Source organism: Vicugna pacos, chromosome 22 (genome assembly GCF_048564905.1).
Source record: "Vicugna pacos chromosome 22, VicPac4, whole genome shotgun sequence".
Taxonomy (NCBI): Eukaryota; Metazoa; Chordata; class Mammalia; order Artiodactyla; family Camelidae; genus Vicugna; species Vicugna pacos.
Genome location: NC_133008.1, coordinates 23,636,716 through 23,662,137, shown reverse-complemented (window position 1 = coordinate 23,662,137; position 25,422 = coordinate 23,636,716). Strand labels below are relative to the sequence as shown.

The 25,422-nt window shown below is 45.3% G+C and overlaps 1 protein-coding gene across 1 annotated transcript; it reads left to right on the top strand.

Moving 5' to 3' along the window:
• The first annotated feature begins 2,173 nt into the window (after nt 1-2,173).
• Nucleotides 2,174-10,963, top strand: TEKTL1 (tektin like 1). Its single transcript, XM_072946993.1, has 7 exons — nt 2,174-2,862; nt 4,078-4,182; nt 8,840-9,038; nt 9,446-9,612; nt 9,763-9,858; nt 9,948-10,061; nt 10,594-10,963. The coding sequence occupies exons 1-7, from the start codon at nt 2,293-2,295 to the stop codon at nt 10,855-10,857; spliced, it is 1,515 nt and encodes a 504-aa protein (XP_072803094.1). The 5' UTR covers nt 2,174-2,292; the 3' UTR covers nt 10,858-10,963.
• The last annotated feature ends 14,459 nt before the right edge of the window (nt 10,964-25,422 follow it).

The following is a 25,422-nucleotide window of genomic DNA, read 5'->3' as shown; positions in this document are numbered from 1 at the left end:
CACACATACATTACTTTCACATGATGAAAACAGGCTTGTTAGCTTGAGAGATTATTTGGGCTTACAGAATAGTGAAATTCTCCCATCCCTCAAGCTCATGTATATAAATGTTTCTGTAGCATTTTTAAAACTTCATAACTTTAAAATTTTTTTGCAAGATGGAAAACTTCATAATTTTCATTCAGCCCTGGAGACTGAGAGCCAAACCCAGCCCTGATGTGGTTCCTTCTAGGCACCTGCCGTCTTAGTTTAGGCTGCTAGAACACCACTGTAGACTGGTGGCTTACAAGCCACAGAAGTTTATCCCTCACAGTTCTGGAAGATGGGAAGTCCAAGATCAAGGTACTGGCAGATTTTGTCTGGTGAGAAATTCCTGGCTCACTGACAACCATCTTCTCATTGTGTCCTCACGTGTCAGAAGGGGTGAGGGAACTCTCTGAGGTCTCTTTCACAAGGACATTAATCCCATTCATGAGGGCTCCACCTTGACAACTTATTCACCTCCCAAAGTCCCCACCTCCAAATACCATCACGTTGGACATTAGGATTTAACATATGAATTTTAGAAGGACACAAACATTCAGTCTCTAGCACCTACCAACCCACGTGAGACCTCCTCAAAAACATCAAAACCTAGCCAGGCAAAAATCTTGAGGTAAAGAGAGCTAACCAAAATGGTATTAGCAAGTGCAAAAGCCCTTAGTTAGCAACTAGCACGACACGTTAGACGAGCACAAAGATGGCCAGGGAGGTGGAAGCACACTGAGTGCGCCTGGGGGTGGGAGGTGGAAGATGAGTTATTTGGAGGAAATGAGAAAACTCAGATCATGCAAAGCCTTGCAAATAAAGAGCTCTCAGATTTTATTCTGGTACAATGGGATTCACTGAAGGGTTTTTAAGTGAGAAAGTGACATATTCTAGTTTAAAATACAGCACTGGCTGTGCTGTGGAGAATGAATTTGAAGAAGTGGGTGGGAGGTAGGCAGGGAGACCAGGCGAGTGAGAAATGATGGAGTGAATGAGAATAAAAGTGCTACTGGCAGCAATGGAGAACAAACTGATCATAGTGGAGATAAGTTTTAAAGGTAGGACAGGCAAAATTTGTTGATGGATTGGATGTGGACATTAAAAAATTAAAGAAGCTTCCTAAGCTTTTAACATGAGCAACTAGGGTGGATGGTGAGCCACTAAGTCAAGGAATACCAGCCGAAGAAAACAATCAGGGAGATTAATCAAAGTGTGGTTTTGGTTCTGTGGAGTTTGAGATGCCTACCCATTGCCCAGGTAAAGATGCCGCTTCTAGGGGAAAAAAAAATCAGGGTGATGTGATAGAGAATTATGGGGGAGGCACTGAGGCCAGCCATCTTTTTTTCTTCCCCAGACTCTGACCTGCTTCTTATGTTGAAGGAATTCTACATCATATAAGTCTTGGTGGGGAATAAAGTCTTCCTCTCACCACAGAAACAGGAAGTTCAGACCAGACTCACTTTCCCAGCTTCTCCTGCAGCTCTGGCACAGCCATGTGATACAGGCTCAGATAATTAGATGTAGCCACCTTGGACCCTGAGAACTAAGGAGTCAAAAGAAGCAGGTACTATAGAGAACATATTCAGTTGCTAGCCACTGAGCAGTGCCATTCCCAGCGCAGGAAGGGGAGAGTTCTGCAATGGTAGCAGTAGCCGTGGTGTCTTCAGGAGCCACCGAGTGTCTTTGTTTTTTGGGTTTTTGTTTGTTTGTTTTGGTTTTTTGTTTGTTTGTTTGTTTTTGGCTTTGTATCTGACCATGAGGCCATCTTTTCCTTTTCTGTGGCTTGCACTAAAGATCCTGAGTGCTAGGAGAGAGTAAGGCTTAGATATAGTGCTAAGGAAAGACCCCCTTAAGATGGTGATATTTAAACTGGGTTCTGAAGATTGAAAAGGAGCCAGGCATAAGAACACCATGGGAAGAAACAGAGAGGAAACAGCAAATCCAAAGCTTTGAAGTGGCAAAGAGCTGGAAGAAGGCCCTTAAGAAGCAATAGCGAGAAGTGGGCTAGATGAGATCTGCTTTCTCAAGGAACCAGGATTCCAAGCCACCTCCTCCTACCTCCAAAGCAAAGACTCTCCAACCCTTTCCTGTAGTCTTTCCCCTCCCCCGCTTTTGGAACTCTGCCTGCGCGGTTGCCGTGGTCGTCATGGTGATGGGCCCTCTGTTTCACTCATGCTTCAGGCCTGGAAGGAATTGCGTGTCGTTGAGGGTTCAGGCTTCTCCGCGAGAGGATCTCAGGCCAGGCCATAATACCAAGCAGAGGTCATGCCCGTGTTGATACCCCCAGTTGAGCGCAGTCAGGACACGCGTGTAGGGCCTCCAGCATGGCGCGAGGCGGCCAAGGCCCTGACACAGAAGGTGCACCAGCTGACCGACCGCTGCGAGCAGGAGGCGGTGACCATGTGGCAACCCAAGGACAGCGTGCGGGACCCACACGTAGCGCGCCACCTCTGCAGGGCTGCCTACATCCTGCCCTGGCGCTTCCGCGTGGAGATGCTCAAAGGTGGCGGCACCATGGAGAAGCCACCGCCTGGCGAGGGCGTCACGCTGTGGAAGAGCAAGATGAAGCCGCCCGCCTGGCACGCCCGCCTGCCGCTGCCCATGCACCGCGACGCGCGGGCCCTGCAGACGGCTGAGCTGGTGCACGCGCACGCCCGTGGAGCGCGCCTCACCGCGGCCCGCCTCGGCCGCGCGCAGCATCAAATCAATGGGCAGCTACGGCTGCTGCAGCGCCAGCGGGAGGCTACCGACCGCAGGCTCAGCGAAGTGCGCAAGGGACTGCTTATTAACCAGCAGAGCGTCAAGCTGCGGGGCTACCGACCCAAGTCTGAGAAGGTGGGACCACCACCCCCGCCCCCTAAAGCCCAGTCGCAAAGACTGAGGCCTCTGCTCCCCTGGATGCTCAGCCTGGGCAAAACCCACCCTATAGAGAAAACACTCCTCGATCCAGGCCCCAGCTCTGCTGAATAAGGGGACAAGAAGACAGTCTTCAGATGAGGGGCCTCGGTCCTCAGCCCCAGAGACTGAGATCCTCCCAGCGGAATGAGATCCTCAGTCCCCTCACCCCAGTGGGGAAATCACTCCCAGTCTCCCAGCCAGGGAGAGAGGTGGGACTCTTGAGTCACACTAGATGAAATTCTTCCCAAAGAGTAAAATCCACAAGTCCCATCCCAGACGTGAAATCACCACCCAGTCCCCAGGCCCAGAGGATGAAGACCTCCCATGGGATTAAGACCCTCAATGCACCAATCCCAGTGAAAACACAGCCAAAGCCACCAGCTGAGGAGAGGGGGTGATGTCCTGGTCCCAACCCAGGTGAAACCCTCCTCAAAATGTTTATTTTTACAACCCTAAACCAATACCTCCACAGCTTCAGGGAGTGAGATCCTCTCCCAGGCTTCATCTAGCAAAAAAGGAAGAGGTCCTGCCTAAAAAGTGAGATGCTTGAAGTCCCAGCCCTTGCATCAGAAAGTTAAGTCCCCAGCCAAAGAGAAAGGATCCCCTAATCCCAGCCCTGGTGACATCCTCCCCCTAAAGTGTAACCCTCACCCCAAAAAAGGGGAACATTCCAGCCTCCCTGGAAAGAGAAGAGACCCCACCCACAGGGTGGGATTCCTAGTCCCAGCCCCCAGATCCAGATAGTAAGACCCCAAAAAGGCAAACCCTCATCATCCCTATGAGCCTCCTCCACTTCCAGCCAGGGAGAGGGTATAAGACCATCACCAAAGAAGGGAGAACCCCAGCCCCAGAGAGTGATGATAACCTTCCCCCAAGTTAAGTCACCTCCATCTCAACTCACTGGGCTCCTATCTATTAAAAGGGAGAAGCCCTCAGCTCCACTCTCTAGGGTGTGAGACCTCCCTCAGATGAGAGCCCCATAAAAGGGTAAAGCCTTCTTAGAGAATGAGACTCCCAAAGAGAAAGGGTGCCCACAACTCCACTCCTCAAAGCCAGAGTTTATGAGGATGGCAAACTCTCTACCATCCTGAAGGAGAGCTCTCCACCTAGTCCTCTCCCAGGGGTGTGAGAAATTCTCTTCTTGTTTTCCAGATCCCTGACAAAGCTGACAGTACGCTTACCTGGGAGAAAGAGGAGCTACAGAGCATGAAGAGGAAAATGGAGAAAGATATGGAAAAATCAGAGGCTCTGCTCAAGGTTGGGCATGCCCGGGGCCAAGTTAAAGGCTCTGCTAGGGGATCATTGGCTGCCTAATGGGTGAACCCCTCTAACCTCGGGAACTGTAGCAACAGCCGATCCCTCAACCCACACACCTACCGAACCCTGTCCTGACCGTCACCGTATTTCCACTTCCTAAATGGAAAAACTGGGGCTCTGAGATGGAGTTGGACCTCAGAACAGCAACAAACATCCCCTTTGTGCCAAGCCCTGTGCAGTCATTGAGTTAACTCCTTAAAACAGTCCTGTGAAATAGGAACTATGATCCCTTCATTAGGGATGGAGAAACTGAGGCTCAGAAAGACAAGGGCTCACCCAAGGCATGGGGCTAGCCAGTGGTAGGGCTGTGGTTCCAGCTCAGGTGTCTTTTCCCCCCAGCTTTAGTATGGTATAATTATTCACTTAAAATTGTGTATGTATTAAATAATGCCATTTGCAGCAACATGGATGGACCTGGAGATCGTCATAGTAAGTGAAATAAGCCAGAAAGAGAAAGGAAAGTACTATATGATATCTCCTGTATTTGGAGTCTAAAAAAAAAAGACATAAATGAACTCATTTACAAAACAGAGACAGACTCACAGACATACAAAATAAACTTCTGGTTACTGGTGGAGGGGGAGGGGATAGGCAGGGATAAATTGGGAGCTCAGGATTTGGAGATACTAACTACTATATATAAAACAGATAAACAAGGTCTTACTGTGTAGCCCAGGGGACTATATTCAGTACCTTGTAATAGATTATAATGAAAAAAAATATAAAAGGAATATACATATATATATGTATAACTGAATCACTTTGCTGTACACCAGAAATTAACACATTTTAAATTGACTATACTTCAACAAATAAAAAAGAAAAATTATATATATATTTAAAGTGTGCAATGTGATGATTTGATATATGTGAAATAATCATCACAATCACCTCACATCGTTACCTCTGTGTGTGTGTGTGTGTGTGTGCAGTTTAAGATCTACTTTCTTAGCATATTTCAATTTAAAAAGACAGTACTGTTATTCATAGTCACATTAGATCTCTAGAACTTAATCCTCTTGCATAAATGAAAGTTTGTACAACCTGACAGTTATCTCCCCATTTCTTCTTACCCCCAGTCCCTGGCAGCCACATTCTACTCTAACCTATGAATTTGACTATTTTAGATTCCACATATAAGTGAGATCTTTCTCCATCTGGCTTATTTCAATTAGTATAATATTCTCTAGGTTCATCCATGTTGTCACAAATGGCAAGATTTTCTTTTTTAAGGCTGAATTATATTTTATTATATATATTATTATACAATATTATAATATATTAAGATATCTGCATAGTATGTTATTAATATATTAATGTTATTGCCATATATTATTAGTATCATAATATACTTATATTAATATATAATACAGTAATATTACTATTACCTAGCAATATTATTATATTATTATATTATATGTCACATTTTCTTTATCTATTCATCTGTCAACAGACATTTACATTGTTTCCATGTCTTGGCTATTGTTAATAACGCTGCAGTGCACGTGGGAGTGATTTCTCTTCGACATCCTGATTTCCTTTGGATACATGCCCACAAGCTGGAGAACTACTTTATGATTCAATTTGGCTGGCTCTTTACACAGTACTATATGCTTGTCTTTGTTGACTTCAGCCAGAGATGGGTTCTCACTGCATCCTTCACTCTTGCAACAAGGATTACTTTATGAAAGCACTAATGGAGATGGGCGAGTAACCAGGTTTCATGGAGCCTGTGTGTACTCATCCACTTGACAAGTATTAATCCAGTATCCTGGTGTCCCAGGCACCATGTTTGACACTAGGGGCAAAGCAGTGAACAGTATAGAACTGGCCTTGCCCTCGAGGAGGTCACATTATAGGGCCCTTCAAAGAAGAGACTGGCCAGGGTTGGAGGCCGGGGCAGAGGGTGGGGGTGATGAGGGCGGGGCGGGGGGGGGGGGGAGTTGAGGGAGGGGATTTAGGAGCTCTTGCACCACTGTCCATGGTGCTGAACCTTATTTGTGCTCAGCCCACTGCACCTCTAGGTTGCTATCACATTCCTTTAAATCTGGTGATTCCTGAAAAATCCCCCAAGGAAGTCTGAAACAGACAAGGAAGAATACATGACGGTGGCACTAGTAGGGAAGGGCTCACAAGAGAGAAAGGGAAATACAGAGATGAGAAAATACAGACACACTAGAAACACAGAGGGCCACTGGAGAGGCCTGTAGTGAATATTTCTGCAGAAAAATGTTCACCACCAAGTAGACATGCTTCAACTTAAAATTATGAACTTAGATTTAAAGTTGACACTCAGAGTTTTCCCAGAGGTGTCACCATGTGTCTCTAGAAGTCTTGTTATCCCACTGTGCAAGTTATTTCATATCTTCTCTTCCTTCAAACTTTTCCAACTTCTTCCTCTTTCTTTATTCTCAGTGAATGACCTCAGTGCATGGAAACCATGGAATGACCTCACTCATTTTTCCTCTGCCAAGCCTATAATTCCATCTATCTACCACACCCACCTTCTGCCCCTTCTCCTGCATCATCAGTTTTTCTTTCTTTATTCTCACCAGTGAACAAATGGGGAATTATTCTTTAATGGGTACAGATCTGTTTGTGATGATGAAAAGTTCTGGAAATGGACAGTGGTGGTGGTTGCATAACATTGTGAATATACTTAATGCCACTGAACTGTACACTTAAAAGGTTTAAATGTCAAATTTTTATGTCTATTTTACCACAATAATAAAACCAACTCTCTTGATCCCATATACCCTTCCAGATAATCCCCATTTCTCTGATTCACTCACTAGCCAATCTTACCTGCACATGTCGACCCTCTTACTTCCTTTGGGCAGGAACTGGACCATTTTCCCCCACTGCAACCCTGCCACCTGGCACCTGCCCAGCATACAGGAGGGATTTGGTGAATAGTTGAATAAATGAATAAAAGACTTTTTAAATCCATTTTTTAACCCAAATGGATGAATCCCAAAGATAGGATATTCAGCAAAAGAAGCTGGACATAAAGAGTACACACTGTATAACTCCACTCATATGAAGTTCTAGATGTCAAAAGCTTTTTCTTAAAGAGTTGGGTAGTAAATATTTTAAGCTTTGTGTGTAATACTGACTCTGTCACAACTACAGATGGTCCCCAGCTTATGATGGTTCAACTTATGTTGGTGCACAGGCAATAAACATTCCGTAGAAACTGCAATTCAAATCTTCAGTTTTCATCTTTTCCCCAGCTAGCAATATGGGATACAAAAATCTCTCATGATGCTGGGCAGCAACAATGAGCCACAGCTCCCAGTCAGTCACTCATAGGGTAAACCAATCCACTCATAGCCATTGTGTCCATACAACCATTCTGTTTTTCACTTTTAGTACAGTATCCAATAAGTAACATGAAATATTCAACTGATACACTTATAACCATTCTGTACCCATACAACAATTCTGTTTTCTCATTTTCAGCACAGTATCTGATAAATTACATGAAATAGTCAACATTTTGTTATGAAATAGGCATTGTGGCTTTGTGTTAGATGATTTTGCCCAACTGTTGACTCATGTAAGTGTTCTGAGCACAGTCAAGGTAGGCTAGGCTAAGCTATGACATTTGGTAGGTTAAGTGTATTTAAATGCATTTCCACATTATATTTTCAACTTACAATGGGTTTAATGGGATGTAACCTCATCATAAGTTGAGAAAGATCTATGCTCAATTTCACAGCATCTCACAAAACAACCAGAAACAATACATACATGAATGAACGTGCCACATTCCAATAAAGTTTTATTTCCAAAGCCAGATGGACAGTCCATAGGCTGTAGTTTACCTGAGCCCTTAAAGAACAGACAAAATTAATCTACTAGGCAGATTAGTGGAGAAGGGGTATGGCACCAGGGAAATTTCTGGGGTAATGGAAATATCCTGTATTTTGATAAGGGTGGTGTTTACATGGGTATACACATATGCAAAAAGTCTTCTGTTTTAATATAATTCTCAAATAATTGCAAATATCCAAGGAATGCAATATATTTTATAATGGTGGAAGTAGGATTTGGGTGGGGATGGGGGTCCAGATGCAATGGAGCCTGGGAGGAGGAACTCTGAAGACAGCAGAGGGCTCTTGATATTGATTAGAGAAGAGGAAGGGAGACCTCAAGGCTGGTGCTGGGGATGGGATAAGCCCTGAAAGCAGTTGAAGAGACGGGATGGCACAAGAAGACCAAAGTGTAGATGCAGCTAGCTAGCTCTCCACTTCACAGATGGGGAGGGGATGCTTTCTTAGGGTGCCAGAGCAAAGCCAGGCACAGAAACCAAGCAAGTGATACCTGGGACATGAAAGCTGCCACCAGCCCCTAATGCTTCTCCTCTCCCCACCCAGGAGTGGCTTCTGGACAGATGATGAGAGTTTAGGGCATCTGAGCTTCAACTTGGAAACCAGTTTCTCCCTTCCAGCTGTGAAAAGAGCTGGAGAAAGCCAATTTGGAGGCAGAAACACTTTAAGGCCTCCTGGAGAGAGATCACTTTCAGCCACTTCCCCCAATCTCCCAGCTTACAATTGGTCTCTTCTCTGCCCTTCTCTCCTTCCTTGTACCCCAGGCCCTGGCCTCCTGTCGTGACACTCTGGTCTTCTGCTGTAAAGAGAGGCTCCAAGCTGTGGAGCTAATGAACCAGCCGTTGGACAAGGTTCTAGAACAGGCTGGCCGCCACTCTTGGGTGAACCTCTCCCGGGTTCCGACCCCGCGCACTCAGGGCCTGAAAACACCGCCTCCAGACCCCGTGGGCACCTACACCCCAGGTAACTCCCCACAGAGGGGAGTCCACTATACTGGGTGCTCTTGGTGCCAATTTCTCCCCCACTTCTCGGCTGCTGCCTTCCCTGGGTAATTGCCCCCCTTGACGAAACGGGAGGGCTGAGAGCAAAACCCATGTTCTTGGTTAGCTCTTCCCCCGTGAGCTCCTGCTTCCCACGCTCGAGCCCCGCCACCCCCCGCAGCACTCGCTCAGTCATTCCCTGACGCTGCTCCTACTACCCCCGCTATTGGTCCCTCCCCTTGGACTTTCTCCCGGCCCCTCAGTAAAGCCCCCTCGCTTGCCCGAGGCCCACCACCACCTGAGAATAGAGAGGGGGGACTCGGAAAACGAGGCTCAGGAAAAGGAGACCTGGCGCCACACACGCGTCCCACCTCCCCACCGCCTCCGCAGAGTGCGCCACCGCGCTGTATGAAGCCAAGCGACTGTTGATGGAGTCCAAGGACACTTTGCTAGATATGGCAAAGAACGAGGAGGACATCCGGGAGCAGCAACAGCAGATAAGCGACCGCGTGTGCGCCTCCCTGGCGCAGAAAATGCGCGAGACTTTGGAGCTGAAGGTAGGCGCAGCTTCTAGTTGGCAGCTGAGGTCTGGGATGGGAGAGTACCGAGGTGCGAGACGGGGGAGGGGGTGGCGGGGGAGGGGGAGGGACGCAGGAGGAATGGGGACGTGAAGCCAGTGTGATCCCCCTGTGCTCCCACCTACCCAGGAAAAAATGAACATGACCTTAGGGCTAATGAGGGGAACTGTCCACCGGTGCACAAAATTCAACCAGGAGATGTACATCACCCGTGACCTCATCAAGGTATGGTTTGAGGAAAGTGTCTGCAAGGGTGAGGCCAGGGGTGTCCGGGTAGGCTGGGCCTCACTGCTTCGTACACCGCACTCCTCCAGGGTCCTTTATCCAAAAATTACCTGGAGACTCGAGAGAAGTTGGACAGACCTCTGGTGCGCGTGTACCAGAGACACGTGGGCACCCAACTCCCCGAGGCCACCCGCCTCGCCCAGGTACGTCCCTTTCCACCCCCTTTCCGCGCCTATCCACCCTCTCCAGGAACCGCCCCGCCATGGTGAGACTTCCTCCTCAGGCACATCTAGCCCAGGTAATACCCTCTCACCCAGGTCTGTGAGTCTTTCAATTCCCACCCAGGAGGAGGTGCTTCAATCCCGACACCTGTCTCAAATAAGTTCTCTCAACCTCTGTCCAACCCCACCTTGAGCCCTTCCCCTCACTTTTTGGGTGCATTCCCTCCCTCAGCCCTGCCCTGCCTCGTGTTCTTTTCCAAGTACATTTGGCCCAGGCGTGAAACCCCCAACCGCATTCAACGCTGGCCTCTCCTAGCTGTCTGTGCCCTTCCACACGCACACCTGACTCAAAGGTGTACACCGCCCCCCCCAACCCGCATCCGAGGCCCGCCTCCTCTTCGGTTGTGCTCCTTTCACACATACACACACACCTGGCCCAGGTGTGTCCACCCATCCCACACAGCGCCTGGCCCGGGCTCGCCTGTCTCCCAGCACCGCCCTGCCCCCTCTCCAGGGCACTGACAAGCTGCAGCGCCACATCTCCCATGTGGAAAAGAACCTGCAGGAGCTGCTTGCCATGCGCGACAATCTCACCTGGAGCCTCAACTGCAAGAAGATCGGGCATGACGTGGACTACAACGTGGTGCGCCTGCGCCTCCGCCAGCGGCACCCGCACGTGTCTTATGAGCAGGCGCAGAGCCTGGTCAACGACTGGGACCCACGCACGCCGCCGCGCCCTGAATCCAGCACCTACCCCAAGGGACAGGTGCACCTCTGACCCAGTGGCCCTCCCTCTCTCCAGGCCCGCCCTCCCTCTGAGCGCCCTCCTAGCAGAATTATAATTAAAAATAACAATAATTGCCATTTGTTAGGCACCTAATATATATCAGCCACTGACTCTACTTTACAGGTGGTGTATCCTGGAGGTTAACAGGATGGATTTGAACACCATATTTCTGGGGTTCAAATCCTGGCTCCCCAGTTTCAAATTATGTGACCTTAGGTAATTCACTATTCCTCTCTGGCCTCAGTGTCTCCAACCCGTAAAACGTAAAATTGCAGCATTCACCTCGAAGCTTTGTCATAAGGATAGATGAGTCCATAGTTAAGGCTTGTGGAATGGTGGCTGCATATAAAACATCCTCAAAGCAGGTGAATTGTTATTCCCACCTTACAGCTGAGGAAAGGGAAGCACGTAAGGTTAAGCGGATGCCCAAGGTCACACAGCTTATAAACAGAAGAGCTGTCATTTTAATACCTGACTCTACAGCCTGCATTCTAAGCAGAACTTGGACTCTGCCTTTATTGACAGTGCACGCGCATGCGCGCGCGCGCGCACACACACACACACACACACACACACACACACACACACACACATGCAGCTTCCACTGGCGCTGTCTCTAGTGGAGGTTTTTTATTTTTCCAGATCCCAAGCAACTCCAATGAGAAGGTGGAAATTACTCCTCCCACTCGGCATTGCCTTCTCCATTTACATGGGGCTGGGGATACTGCTCCTTCAAAATCCACGGCATCCTTCGTTCATTTATTAACTTCCTATAAAGTGCCAGGTTCTGAGTCAGGTGCTGAGAGGGCAGCAGCGAGCAAGGCTCACATGGTCCCTGTTCCCAGAGGGCTCACAGGCTGATTAAGTGCGGTCAACATCGTCCTTTTGGACTCAGCTCTAGTGTGGCCGCCTGCAGGAAGCCCACCTGACTGCACCCACCCATTCAGGCATAGCTCAGTTTCTCCTCTCTGTTCCCTAGGACACCCTCCCATCACAGAACTCCTCACACCAAGCTGTGATAACCATCTGCTCTCACTGGAAAATTCCAGGGTGTGGCATATGTAGAATAAGGGGTGTTCATTCAAGCCACAAACATTTCCCGAGCAACTGCTTCATGTCAGAGTCTGTGTTAGGTGCTGGGGTTACAGCAAGGACCAAAACGCACATGGTCCCTCTCTCATGAAAGCGACTGTGCATATGCCAAGAATGGCCCTCACAAACATTATCTTTTTGGCAAAGCCAACCAGTCTCACAGACACAACCGAGCCCAGGCAATGTTTTACAGAAAAAGAAATGAAAGTCAGGAAGGGCCACAGAGCTAGCAAGGGACACAGCAGGATTTAAACCTGGATCTGAATCCATGCTTTCTCTCTTACTCCACACTACGAGCATCCATGGGCTCACATGCTCTTCACTGATCCTCGTAACAGCTGAGTGGATATGGGACAAATTATGCTCATTTGACAGGGAAATAAACAGGGAAAAGAGGGGAGGTGAATCATGCCTAGGATCACAGATCTGAGGAGTAGGGCTGGGAGTTCAAATCGGCAGTATCCGACTCAGAACCATTGGGCATCACAGCCAGTGCCCTTCTCTAAAGAGGGACTTCGCTGCCTGGGGGTCATCAGGGACTCCCTGAGGTTCCGATTCCCCCTGGAATGTTCTTCAGGCACTTCCTCCCCAGGAAGCAGATAGCACATGCAATCTGAAGGAAGTTGAACGAAGAAACAATCGTTGATCCCCATTATTCAAAGGTTCTGTATTTGTGAATTCACCTAACTCACCAAAATTTATTTGTGACCCCTAGTACTGCAGTGCTTTCCGGGTCATTTGCAGGCATGTGCAGAGCAATAAAAGATGTTAGTGTTCTGACAGCACATTCCCAGCCAAGGTCCAACAAGGCAACGCTCTGTCTTCCCGTTTCAGATCTCATCTGGAAACAAGCATCATTTTTGAGTCTACTTATTAACCCTTTTTGTATTTTGGGGGCTTTTCGTTGGTGATTTAACTGTTTTAAATGGCTTCTAAGCGTCCTGCCAAAGTGCTGTTTTAAATGGCTTCTAAGCATCCTGTGTTCCAAGTGCAAGAAGGCTGGCATGTGCCTTATGGAGAAAATGCATGTGTTACACAAGCTTCCTTTAGGCATAAGTTATAGTGCTGTTGGCCTTGATTTCAATATTAGTGACTCACATTAATGTATAATATATTTTATTGAATAATATATAATTATATGTCATCTTTAAGTAGAAAAACACATAAAGCAAAGCTATGTATTTATGAGTTAACGAAAATATTGTGACCAGAGGCTCACAAGAAATTACTTTCTGTGTTCTCCTGGGAGCAATGGTTCAGTATTTGGGCAACTTTGTAGAACATAACTGCCATAAATAATGAGAATGGACTGTATTTGCAAAGGTGTAGGTAAGATGTAGGGAAATCTCAAGGGCTAGCACAGTACCCAAGGGGCTAGTGATTATGGAGAGATGCCTTTGCCACTCATTAGTATGAAGAGACAAGGTGATCAGAAGCAGCCAACCTTGCAATGCCATTTTGTGAACATTGGAGGAATTAATGCCTCTATCCCCTCTCCCTCCATTGGCCAGTGCTCCCTATTGGTCAAAGCCAAAGGAAAGGGAGCGCCCATTGGCGCAGTCCATCCATCCTCCTGGGGCACAGAGCCATTACCATCCTTCTGACTTCTGAACCTCTTACAGATCCTTCCTGGATCCGAGGACTGACCCTTTGCCTGTATCTTTGTCCATCCATCAGCCCCAGAAACCTTGCATGGGGATGGACATACTCCCCTTTCACGTAATGCCTTACCCTCTGGGTTGCAACCTTGCTGACACAGCCCCAGTTTGTCACCTCAGCTCACCCAATGTTACTCAGTGTTTACACAATCCCACTGGTTGCCTCAGAGCTGAGATTTCAGCTGCTGCCCCCAGGTCAGGTTGTGGGCACTCAGGGAGTCTCTCAATGACACCATAAGGTGAATGTCATCATTCGTATGTTAGAGATGAAGAAATTGAGCAGTGGCAAGACTTAAAATGCCACCCAGCAAGTGAGGGGTTAAGTCTGGGCTTTTAAAAGTGTAGGGATGTCCCCACATGGGGATACTGCACTGTCCCCAAAGAATGGCCCAGGTGTCATTTGTATGAGAACACCTACAGTGCCTGACAATGATAAGATTCTTGGGCCACACTCCAGACCTACAGAATCTGGATCTCAGGGATATGAAATGCATACCATCCCAGCTGCCAACTTCCCAGGGCCGACTTCTGCATTGGCCACAGTAGACACTAATGAAAGGGCCCATGAAATTGCTTTCTTTTTAATTTCTTTTAAATCCAGAAGAAACATAGAAATAGGTAAAATAAATATATAACACATAACATTATGTATTATTCATACTATATACAATGTAGTAGGTTAAATGTCATAGGATATAATTATATAAAATATTATAAATATTAAAATTATTAAAGTTACAACTTCAGCCTGGGTTATATTCATCTTTATACCAATGCAAGAGATTTTTTTCAATTTTTTAAATTATGGTAAAATACACATAAAAATGTTTACCATCAGAAACATTTTTAAGTGCCCGGCTCAGTGGCATTAAAGACATCCACACTGTTGTACAACCATCACCAGCCACTCATTTCTCTTTTCATCTTGCAGAACTGAAACTCTAACCCCATTAAACAATAATCCCCTATCCTCGTCTTCCCCCAGCCCCTGGCAACCACCATTCTACTTTCTGTCCCTATGATAAAATTTTTAAATAACTTTTTTATACTTTTTTAGAGAGGAAGAGTCCATCAAGGTGAAATGCCTCAGGTCCATGAAAGCCACAATTGGGTCCTGCAACTGCTCCCTTAGATATTGTGTGCATTCCTGTCCTTCATTTAGTCACTCAATCAACATCATCCAGTAGCATCAACTGAAGCCATCAACTGAGCCCTAGAAGATATTTTTTTGCAGTCCAACACCTGTTTATTTTATTTCTAACAATTAAAAACCCATCTGTTTTCCTCCATCTCCTTCCTTACATATCCCTTTCACCTTCCGGTTTAAGTCATCATCAGTTCTTGCCTAGATGGTCCATAGCCTCCTGTTGCAGTCATTCCCCATAATGCACAGACACATCTTGTCCCGCATGAGCAGGTTCTAGTCTACAGAGCAGGTCATTGCATCACCACCAACAGCACCCACCACTCCTAGAACAGTCTTTCTGTCTGAGTATTCTTTAACAATCATTCTCATTCTTCCTACTCTAAGGAAGATTTTGCTGCTTCTCAGAGATGTCGAACCATAGGGGAGAGGAGAGTAACTTTGTGAAGCGGTGAGACCCTGACACAGCAACAATCAAGCATGGGCTAGAATTTGCCAGGGACATTGTACTGAGAGTCACATAGGACTAAAACAGTAGTTCTCAACCAACAGAGGTTGGATAAAAACAGAAGATCTCAACTAGGAGCAATTAGGGCCCCCAGGGGTCATTTGGCTGTATCTAGAGGTATTTTAGGTTGTCACAACTAGGGGGTAAGAGTTAGGGGATGCTGCTGGCATCTGTAGAGGCTGAGGATGCTAAATGTTCTGCAGTTCACAGGGCAAGACCCTAACCATGGCAAAGAATTACTCAGCCAAAGACAATTAATTGTGTTAAGATTGAGAACCCCTGGATTAAACTAAGTGCCTTTCAGAGTCATCTTCAAAATCAAAGATTCTTTCTTCATAAGAGCTTTTTTGAAATGTAATTGACAAATAAAAATTGTATCTATTTAAATGAGTACAACAATGTTTGATATATGTGCACATTGTCAAATGATCATCACAATCAAGCTAATTAGCATGTTCATTACCTGGCATAGTTATCATTTTCTTCCATGTGTGTGGTAAGAATACTTAAGATCTACCCTCTCAGCAAACTTCAATTACATAACACAGTATTACATAACACATAACTAGAATCACCATGCTGTACACTAGATCTCCAGAACTTATTCACATTGCATAACTGAAAGTTTGTATCCTTGGACCAACATCAGTCCCATTCCTTCCTCCCCCCAGACCCTGGCAATGACCATGTAACTCTCTGCTCTTATGAATTTGCAAAGTCAAAAATTCTTGAGCAAATCCTGGAAGAAAATACCACATGTTGGGAATGGTCATTTCAGTTCATCCTTCTTTCTATTTAGGCTAACACCCCAAGATCCCATTATAAATACTTCTAGTTTAAACTCTAGGACCTCTGGACAATGAGTAGTTCTCTCTGTCGTCTACAAGACTCAGGGTCTTGTAAGTAAACCAAACAGTGAGTCATCTGCCCCATACACATCCAATAAACACTGTGGAGATTCAAACAAGAGAGTGGAGATTTAAAATCTCCACTATGAAATGGGAAGAAGAGTTAACACTGAGCAATCCCTGGTCATTAGCAAATGGCAAATTCTTCTGTGCAGAATATTAAAGACTTTCTTTTCTGGCAATCGAATAAGCTCCTTTTGTTCAAGAAAAGCTCAGATGTTGTTTGAAGGCATATGTGTGCAACTAGCAGATAAATAATTCTTGGGATCTGATACACAGTACAGTCATTATAGACAACTGTATTATAAACATTAAACTTACTAAGAGAGTATATCTTCATAACTCCCACCACTAGAAGAAATTGTAATTATGTGATGTGACAGAAGGGCTAACACTACCCTGGCAATCACATTGCAACATAAATGTATCAAACCAATATGTCGTGCCCCTTAAACTTACACAATGTTAGATGTCAATTATAGCTCAATTTTTTAATAGTTAAAGGACAAACTCAGGATTAAATTTGAGAGCTGAGAACTTTTTTTTTAACTTGCAGGGAAGTCACACCTTCAGAAGACTGGATCTCAGAATTAAAATTTAGTACATATTTAAAAGCTAAGCCCACAAAAGTATTGTCATTTTGTTCAGTATTCTAATTGTTGGGGGAAAAGTAGCGGTTCCTTATTATGATTTAATGTAGGGGTCAGCATTGTGGAAAATCAAGAATATATTGTTTTCTTTTAAGGAGTCAGCAACATATGGTCGTATTAGTTATCTACCATTAGGTAACAAATCACCCAAAAACTCAGTGCCTTGAAACGACATTTATTATCTTTCAATTTTCCGTCCAAAGGTCTCTCACAAGACTGAAGTTAAGATGTCAGCTGGGCTGTGGTCTCCTCTGACAGCTCTACTTGGGGAGGCTGTGCTGCCAGGCTTACCCACAATGTCCTGGTAAGATTCAGTTCCTCACAAGCTGTTGCCCAGAGACCACCCTTCATTCCTTGACACACAGGCCTCTGCAACATGGCAGCTCCATCATCAAAGCATGAAAAGCAAGGGAAATGAGACAAGCCAGAGAGAGCAAGACAAAAATCAGTCTTTTTGTAAAGTAATTTCAGAAATGACATCCCATCACCTTTGAGATACGAGATATTCTATTCATTAAAACTAAGTCACTAGGTCTAGCCACACTCAAGGCAAGAAGGTTACAGAAGGGAGTGAGTACCAGGAAGTGAGGACCATTGGAAACAACGTCAGAAGCTGCCTCTCATGGGTCCCCATAGTTAATCTATTTGGGGTTTAGTGCTAGGCAAAACTTGTGAGTGATATAAGAAAAGACAAGGTGCGATTTGGAGGTGATTTTCTCAGGATGCAAGGTGTTTTTCTGACTATGCTATGTGATGTCCATGTTTAACCATGGAGGGAAAAGGTAGAAGCTGATGGTAGGTTGATATTTCACTTTCTCACTTTATTCTTCTCTTTTTAAAGAAATTTCCTTATCCAGTGTCCTCCATAACTTCTGGCTTTGCCTCTGGGAAGGTCTTCTTTGTCCATTGTTCTCCCCAAAATACATCTTAAGAAGGCATAAGAGATCGAAACTTGGGGAGGAGGAGTGCAGATCTCAAAGTTCACTTCCTGCTCATATAGAGTTAGAGCCAGAGATGTTTTGGTGATTGAACAGTTATGGGTTTTTTTGACACAAGCCAAACTTCTAAATTCTTCAATAATAAAATTCTCTCAGAAAGTTAGTAGGCTTCCAGTCTATTGATTTCTGGTCAGTTCCAAATGCAAGGAATAACTTAATCAACAAGTTCATCCAAATATACTTAATATGCCTAAACGTTCAGGATGGCTCCTGTTTCTCTCCTTCTCTCTCTCCTCTCCTTTCCTCACTCATCAAGCTCTCCTTCAGCAGAGCTTCAGTTCTTACATTCACAGTGTTCTGCAACCATCACCACTATCTAGTTCCAAAACATTTCCGTCACTGCAAAATAAAACCACCCCACCCCCCCTTAAGCAGTCACTACAGATTCCCGCTCACCCCAGCCCCTGGGAACCACTAATCTACTTTCTGCCTCTATGAATTTGTCCATTCTGGACACTTCACATAAAAGGAATCACACAACACGTGAGCTTTTGTGTCTGGCTTGTTTCATTCAGCACGATGTTTTCTCCTTCAGCACACAGGCTGGCTCCATTCTTAGTCCATCTTTTCTTTTCCTATAACTTTGCTGACAGCAGCAAGAAGTGGTCCACACACTCCAGCATTCTAAGTTTTTAAAAACCATTTCCTCTAGAGCCACAGGCTTTACCAAGTGTTTTATTGTTGCAGAGCATGAGTGACCAGCTCTCCAGGATATACACATGTGTCCTCACCACTTCCTGATGAGCCAGGGTTTCTCTATCATGGCACTGTTGACATTTTGGACCAATTAATCCTTTGCACTGGGGGTCTGTTCTGTGTATTGTGGGATATTTAGCAGCATCCTTGGCCCACTGAATGCTAGTGGCATCTCCCTCCAATTCAAGACAACCTAAAATGTTGCCAGACTTTGCCAAACATCCCACATAGAGGGGCAGAATTGGAGAATTGCTGCAGATTGAAAATCACTGTACAAAGTCAGTGTCATATATCTGGGGTTCTGCTGAGGAAACATTCTTCTCCTGGTATGAAGTCTTGTATCAGTTAGATTATAGATTTGTTTCTTAAAACTGAGACCCAGCATAACAGAGTAGCACGGTAAGAGTCCAGGTCCGGAACGGGAATAGGGTCTCCATGATTATCTTGCTATGGCTTCCACCTTATGTTCCCCAGTGGCTGCCCAGTGACCCTCCTCACACCTGTGGCCAGCAGGAAAGAGAAAGGAAGAAGGAAATGAGTCCTGGGACCTTGGAGTCCCACAGCCAGCCACATCAGGAGGCAGTCCTGACCACCAGGGACAACACCAGCTCCAGGACATCTTGGGCCCCTCAGTCAGCCACCCCAAGATCAGGCCCCACCCACCAGCGGGTCATCACTAGCTACAGGACCCCTGGTAACTACAGTCAGAGACCTGAAGACCTGGCTGTGCCTACTAGTGGGTCGATACCAGCACCAGATCCTCTCCACTCCAGCTTGTCTCTCCAGCAGGCTGACACCAGGACCAGGACGTGCCAAGCCCTGCGGCCATTCATGCTGGGACCCAGCCCAGCCCACCAGCAGCTGGCAGCCTCCACACAAGGCAGGGTCTGGCAATCAACCGGGCTGGGGGCCAGCCATGCCTACCAGCTTGCCCACAGTAGTCAGCCACCACATTTCATGGAATTCTGTGGAAGATGATGAGAAATGTTCTGGAACCTAGAAGAAGATGACAGAACACATGGCAAGGGGTTAAATAATTTACAAATGGAGATGCTGATACCCAGAAAGGAGAAACAACTTGGTGTAGGTCTCACATTGAGCTTGTAGCAGGTTATGGCTGGAGTTGAGGTACCCCCCAACTCCCTGCTGAGAGTTCTCTTCACAATTCCATTCATTTTCTAGAGCTGCAGTCTGAGGAAGCAAACCATAAGGCTGTGGCTTTGACATGTAGGAACCAGGACACCACCTGACCCTTGAGAAGGAAGATCTTGGCTGAGGCTGGGTTGGGAGGGCATGGAGAAGCCAGAGAGGCTAGGGATAGCTACAGAACTATATTCTGTGAGTAGAAGTGATACGTGCAATATCCCAGTCATTCCAGTAAAGGAAAGGAACGTGCTCCACCCTGCCCCTTTCCTCTTTCCTGCCAACTGGAATGTGGGATGTGATGTTGGGAGCTGGGGCAGCCCATTTGGGCCACAAGATAAAAGCTGCATATTGAGGGAAGCAGAGCATCAAAATAGAGGGAGTTTGGCTTCCTGGTGATTGCTGGGCTTCCATTCCCGCTCTGGACCATCTATCTCTATTTTCACATGAAATAAAAAATGGCCTTCTAATTCTTAAGCCAGTTACAACAGCCAAACATTTTCTAAATAATACCCTTTAAAAATATTATTCGTAAGGGGGAAGGTATAGCTCAATGGTAGAGTGCATACTTCGCTTGCACGAGGTCCTGGGTTCAATCCCCAGTACCTTGATTTAAAAAATAATAATAAAATAAAGTAAATAAATAAATAAATAAACCTAATTACCCCCCAAAAGAGTAGAACATAAAAAATTGTTAATTTATTATTACAGAGAGGGTGTAGCTCAGTGGTAGAGCACATGCTTAGCATGCACAAGGTCCTGGGTTCAATCCCCAGCACCTCCATTAAAAAATAAATAAATGAATAAACCTAATTATCTCCCCCTCCCCGCCAAAACAAACAAGCAAACAAAAACGTTTTATTCTTTTCCATTCCCACCTTTTGTTAACAGAAGTAGTCCAGGGACCCACTTGACTCTTTCCCCCAGAGACATAGCCACGCACCACTAAGCAGCTATCTGCTCCCACCTTCCCCATTTCATCACCTGAGCCACCTACTGACTCAGTCCTTACATGTCCCTGCAAGTCATCATATCCTTATTTGGCAAGAACTGTCATGAGGCTTAATGGTCCCGGTTTCCAGGGCAAGCTCCTAGTGTCATGGTGGCCTGGAAATAGCAAACCCATCTTGCTCTGAGAAGCCCCTGTGTAATTTACCCCTCTTTCTGCTACGCTGAAGGAAGTAGTGAAGAATACGGACACTGGCGTAAGAAATCAGCTCAATCACTGGTGCTGCCAAGTATTAGCTGAGAGACCTTAGCCAACTTATTGAACCTCTCCGTGCCTCAGTTTCCTTGAAATATAAAATGGTCTTAATTGGATGGTCACTAGACTTATTGTGGTGATCATTTTGCAATGTATACACAAATGCTGTACATTTGAAACTCACATAATGTTGTATGTCAATTATATTTCCCCCTTTTAAATGGTCATTATGACAGTTTTTAACCTCACAGGGCTATGAGAATTAAATGGGATAATCCATTTAAAGTGCTTAAGATAGTGTGTGACACACAGCGAGCACTCCATAAACAGGACAGATTTTGACCTGAGTAATTAGAAGTTTTATAAAGGAGAAGAACAAGGTGTAATGGATGCATAAAACAAGGGAGATCTTACCCAGGGGGAAGGAGGTAGGTCATAAAAAGCTGCCCTAAAGATTCTGGCATTAAAGCTGTCACCTGAAATATGAACAGGAATAAGTTAGGTAAGAAAAAGGAGAGTGGGAAAGAATGTTTCAGGATGGGGGAATAGTCTGGGCAAAGGTTCTGAGGCAAGAGAGAAAACGTATGGTGCACTTGGGAGGCTGAAAAACATTTTTAGGGTGGTAGTGGATGAGGCTGGATAGGTGGCCAGGGATCCAATTCTGCAAATCAGATTCCTGTTAGGATGCGGTACATATGCCTCCTTGCTTGTACTCATTTAAATTGGGACCACCCCACCACCACCGCCCACTTTATTCTGTATAATCCTCATTGTTTTTCTGTCACCAGACTCTGTTAGAAAGTCACTTTCTTCCATCAGGAATCTCATTAGTACTGATGGACAATTCTGCAATCCATCAGTATACTTGAGAGCTCAAGAACTGTCAGGATCAGTGGCCATGAGTACCAAATCCGTCTTTAGTAATCAACAGATTCCAAAAGGCTCATCCCCTCCAGGACATTTACCAAATGCCCGGCCTAATGCCTTATAAACTGAGGAGAGGCTCCTCTGGGATTGATTTGGATGGTCAGGGAGCTAGTTAGCTTTCTGAGTTCTGACACTGCCACCTGTAGCAATTGGAGGTCAAGGTGGGGAGATCCTATTTGGATCTCCATTTGGAGGAAAGAGTCATTTTAAGACAGAAATCTGAGGGGCTGGATTCTACCTCTCTCTTTCCATTCACATCTTGGACCATTCCCCCATCATTGTCCCACTGGCTTCTTCACCAGCCCCAGGTCCGTTTGTCCTCATTGATTCTGTACCTGAGCCACTCTTTCTTATTACCACCCCTATTCTACACATCTGCCCAGAAGATCCCACACCGGATTTCTATTAATTTGGGTTAATCATATGACTGCAGTGGCTGGCACAAAATTTACCAACCCTGAATAATATAACTTAGTCAAACTTTTATTTATGACTTAATTTTTATCACTGCTGTTTCCCATGGGGGTGTGGTTAAGCAAGGCGTTATTAGCTACAAAACTGTGTGCTTAATACCAGCTCCTTTATAATCTACCGTGATTTAGAGTGCATTCAAGCATGTCTCCCTCAGGGAAGTCTTCCCATGTCCTTTAGCAGCCTCAGTTGGTCTCCTTCAGTTCTCAGAGAACATAGTTCTCTCCTTCAGCATACTTATTTCAGCTTTTGATTATGTATTCATTGGTTTGATTGTTTTGCTATTGACTTTCTCCACCCAGTAAATGAAGGTCTGTGACAGCGTGGACATTGTCTAATTTTTCTCCATTATATTCACTATGCCTGGGACATAGTCGGCAGTTAACAAATGTAGCGAGAAGGAGGGGAAAAAAATGAAGGAGAGAGGGAGGGAGGGAGGGAGGAAAGATTGAAGGAAGGAAGGAAGGGAGGAAGCAAGGAAGGGAGGAAGTCCTACCTAAAAACGGTCCCCTTCCCATGTGGGGAAAAAACACTTTTTGTGTAACACCATTAAACATCCCCCCGGCAGGAACCCTCCTACATTGCTGGTGGGAGTGCAGTATGGTGCAGCCACTGTGGAAAACAGTATGGAGATTCCTCAAAAGACTAGGAGTAGACTTACCATATGACCCAGGAATCCTGCTCCTGAGCATATATCTGGAAAGAACCCTACTTCAGGATGAAACCTGCACCCCAATGTTCATAGCAGCATTATTGACAATAGCCAAGACATGGAAACAGCCTAAATGTCCATCAACAGATGACTGGATAAAGAAGAGGTGGTATATTTATACAATGGAATACTACTCAGCCATAAAAACCGACAACATAATGCCATTTGCAGCAACATGGATGCTCCTGGAGAATGTCATTCTAAGTGAAATAAGCCAGAAAGAGAAAGAAAAATACCATATGAGATCGCTTATTTGTGGAGTCTAAAAAAAGAAAACAAAAACAAACAAACAAAGCATAAATACAAAACAGAAACAGACTCATAGACATAGAATACAAACTTGTGGTTGCCAAAGGGGCAGAGGGTGGGAAGGGATAGACAGGATTTCAAAATTGTAGAATAGATAAACAAGATTATACTGTATAGCACAGGGAAATATACACAAGATCTTATGGTAGCTCACAGAGAAAGGAATGTGACAATGAATATATATATATTCATGTATGACTGAAAAATTGTGCTCTACACTGGAATCTGACAAAACATTGTAAAATGATTATAAATCAATTAAAAATGTTAAAAAAAAATCCCCCTGGCAGAAGCAGCTCTATGTCTTGCCCGCAATCAGGAGTCCTTCATGAGGTCAGCATTTGGAAGGTCTGATTTCACATAGACATTTCCCACTTCTGATGAAAAGGCACCAAAAGGATTCAATGTGTCATCACTAGATCCCCTTGAAATTCAAGATGTCTTATCAGTTGACAGGTAGCTTCAGCACTGGGACTGTCCCTCTGTGGAGAAATGGCTTTGTGCTGGCAATTCTATTGTAATTCCTCTTCCAGCCGTAATCTTCCACCCAGGCACCCTTTCATATACTCTCTGGGATTATCGCCTGTATTTGTTCCTGTCTCTTTCCTCACCCATTTCTGAACACAAAAACGTATCCGTGACTCTTCATTGCAAGAATAACCACAATTGCTATTTCTGCTTGTTCATGGCACTAATACACTATAATTATTCTTTTATCTTTATCTCTTGCCTCATTAATAGCACAACCATTTCAGCCATCATTAATTGCGATTAAGTCATTGCATCCCACAGCAGTTTGAACCTGTTCCCTCCCCAGGAGACTTGGCTCAGCCAAGTATCAGTTTCTGGCAACCTCTTTCCCTCTCCTCTCCTTCACTCTCATCATAAAAAGAACGTACAATGCATGCACCACATCTCCTCCAAAACACCAACAGGCAGAGTAAAGCCAATCTCCTTGTGTACAGCGAAGAGGCAGGTGTACTGAGGTGTGGCAGGGGCTTATCCAGGCAACACACCAGCTAGTGAAGATCAAATAGGAGTCTGCAGCTAAGTCCAGGTCATGGATGTTGGCCATCTCAACTAGGAAGTGGCGTTGGAGGAAAAAAAGATGAATTCAAGTAGTTTTTTGGAGGTAAAAATAGAGTGCTTTCTAAACAACAGACACTCTTCTAAGCGCTTTGAGTATATTAACTCCTCACAATATTCAAGTAAGGTGGGCGTTATTAGCTCTTATTCACAGACATTGAGCCACAAAGAGGTTACATAATTCAAGTCACTGAGGTCAGGCATTCAACCCGGAGAGTTTGATTCCAAAGCCTACATCTTTTACCATTATCCTATTGTGACTTTTGTTCAATTATTTACTTGCTATAGAGTGAAGATTGCCCACTTATTTGCATCTCTTCCACCTGCACCCCCTTACACATACACACAGGCACACTCTCATACACATATACGCCCATGCAGCAAATTGGTAGGGATGGGAGCAACTGAGACATATAGATGCCCAAGGGGTGGACCACGCCAGAGAATGTGGCTGGTCAAAGTGGGTGCACTCAGTCAAGATCAGAGAAAGAACTTCTTTGGTTGCCAACCTGCTTCAGGTCGCCTAACTCATTTATTCTGCTGAGCTCATGTGACCTTCTTAACTCTCAATTTGTCCTCTTTGATTTCTTTTTCATTGATCTGACCCTCGAACCATGAAGGAAGGAAAGTAAGAGGACTTGGGAGTCTGAAACTGTTGTTCTCTGAGACCAGTTGCATCACTGTTTAGCCAACTTAATTAACTTTTCTAAACCTCAGTTTTCTCCATGCAATCTCACAGTCATTATTGGGATTTGAGTTCCCATTATTCAAATGCTCCATGTGGGTGCCTGAGAAATGACACCCAATGTCATTTCCCCGTTGTATCGCAAGCTCAGTGACTTGCAAAACTTTGATACATTCAGGGAGGGAAGGACAGCCTGGGGCACATGGGTGTCTTCCTCGACTGTGGCCGACAAAATCCTGCCTGACGAGATGATTTCTTGTCCAGTCTTGCCAGGCACCCATGGATTGTTTACCCCCAAAGGGAGCCTGGGAGGGTGAGAACTTGCCAAGTCTTTGATCAACACCCACTCCTTTCATCATAATAAC

What these genes read in the sequence shown, in the direction of transcription:
- TEKTL1 (XM_072946993.1), top strand. Translation starts at nt 2,293, where the DNA reads ATGCCCGTGTTGATACCCCCAGTTGAGCGCAGTCAGGACACGCGTGTA. An exon ending in CGTGGGCACCTACACCCCAG is followed by an intron (nt 9,039 to 9,445) that starts GTAACTCCCCAC and finishes CCGCCTCCGCAG; the next exon opens with AGTGCGCCACCGCGCTGTAT. An exon ending in GCGAGACTTTGGAGCTGAAG is followed by an intron (nt 9,613 to 9,762) that starts GTAGGCGCAGCT and finishes CCACCTACCCAG; the next exon opens with GAAAAAATGAACATGACCTT.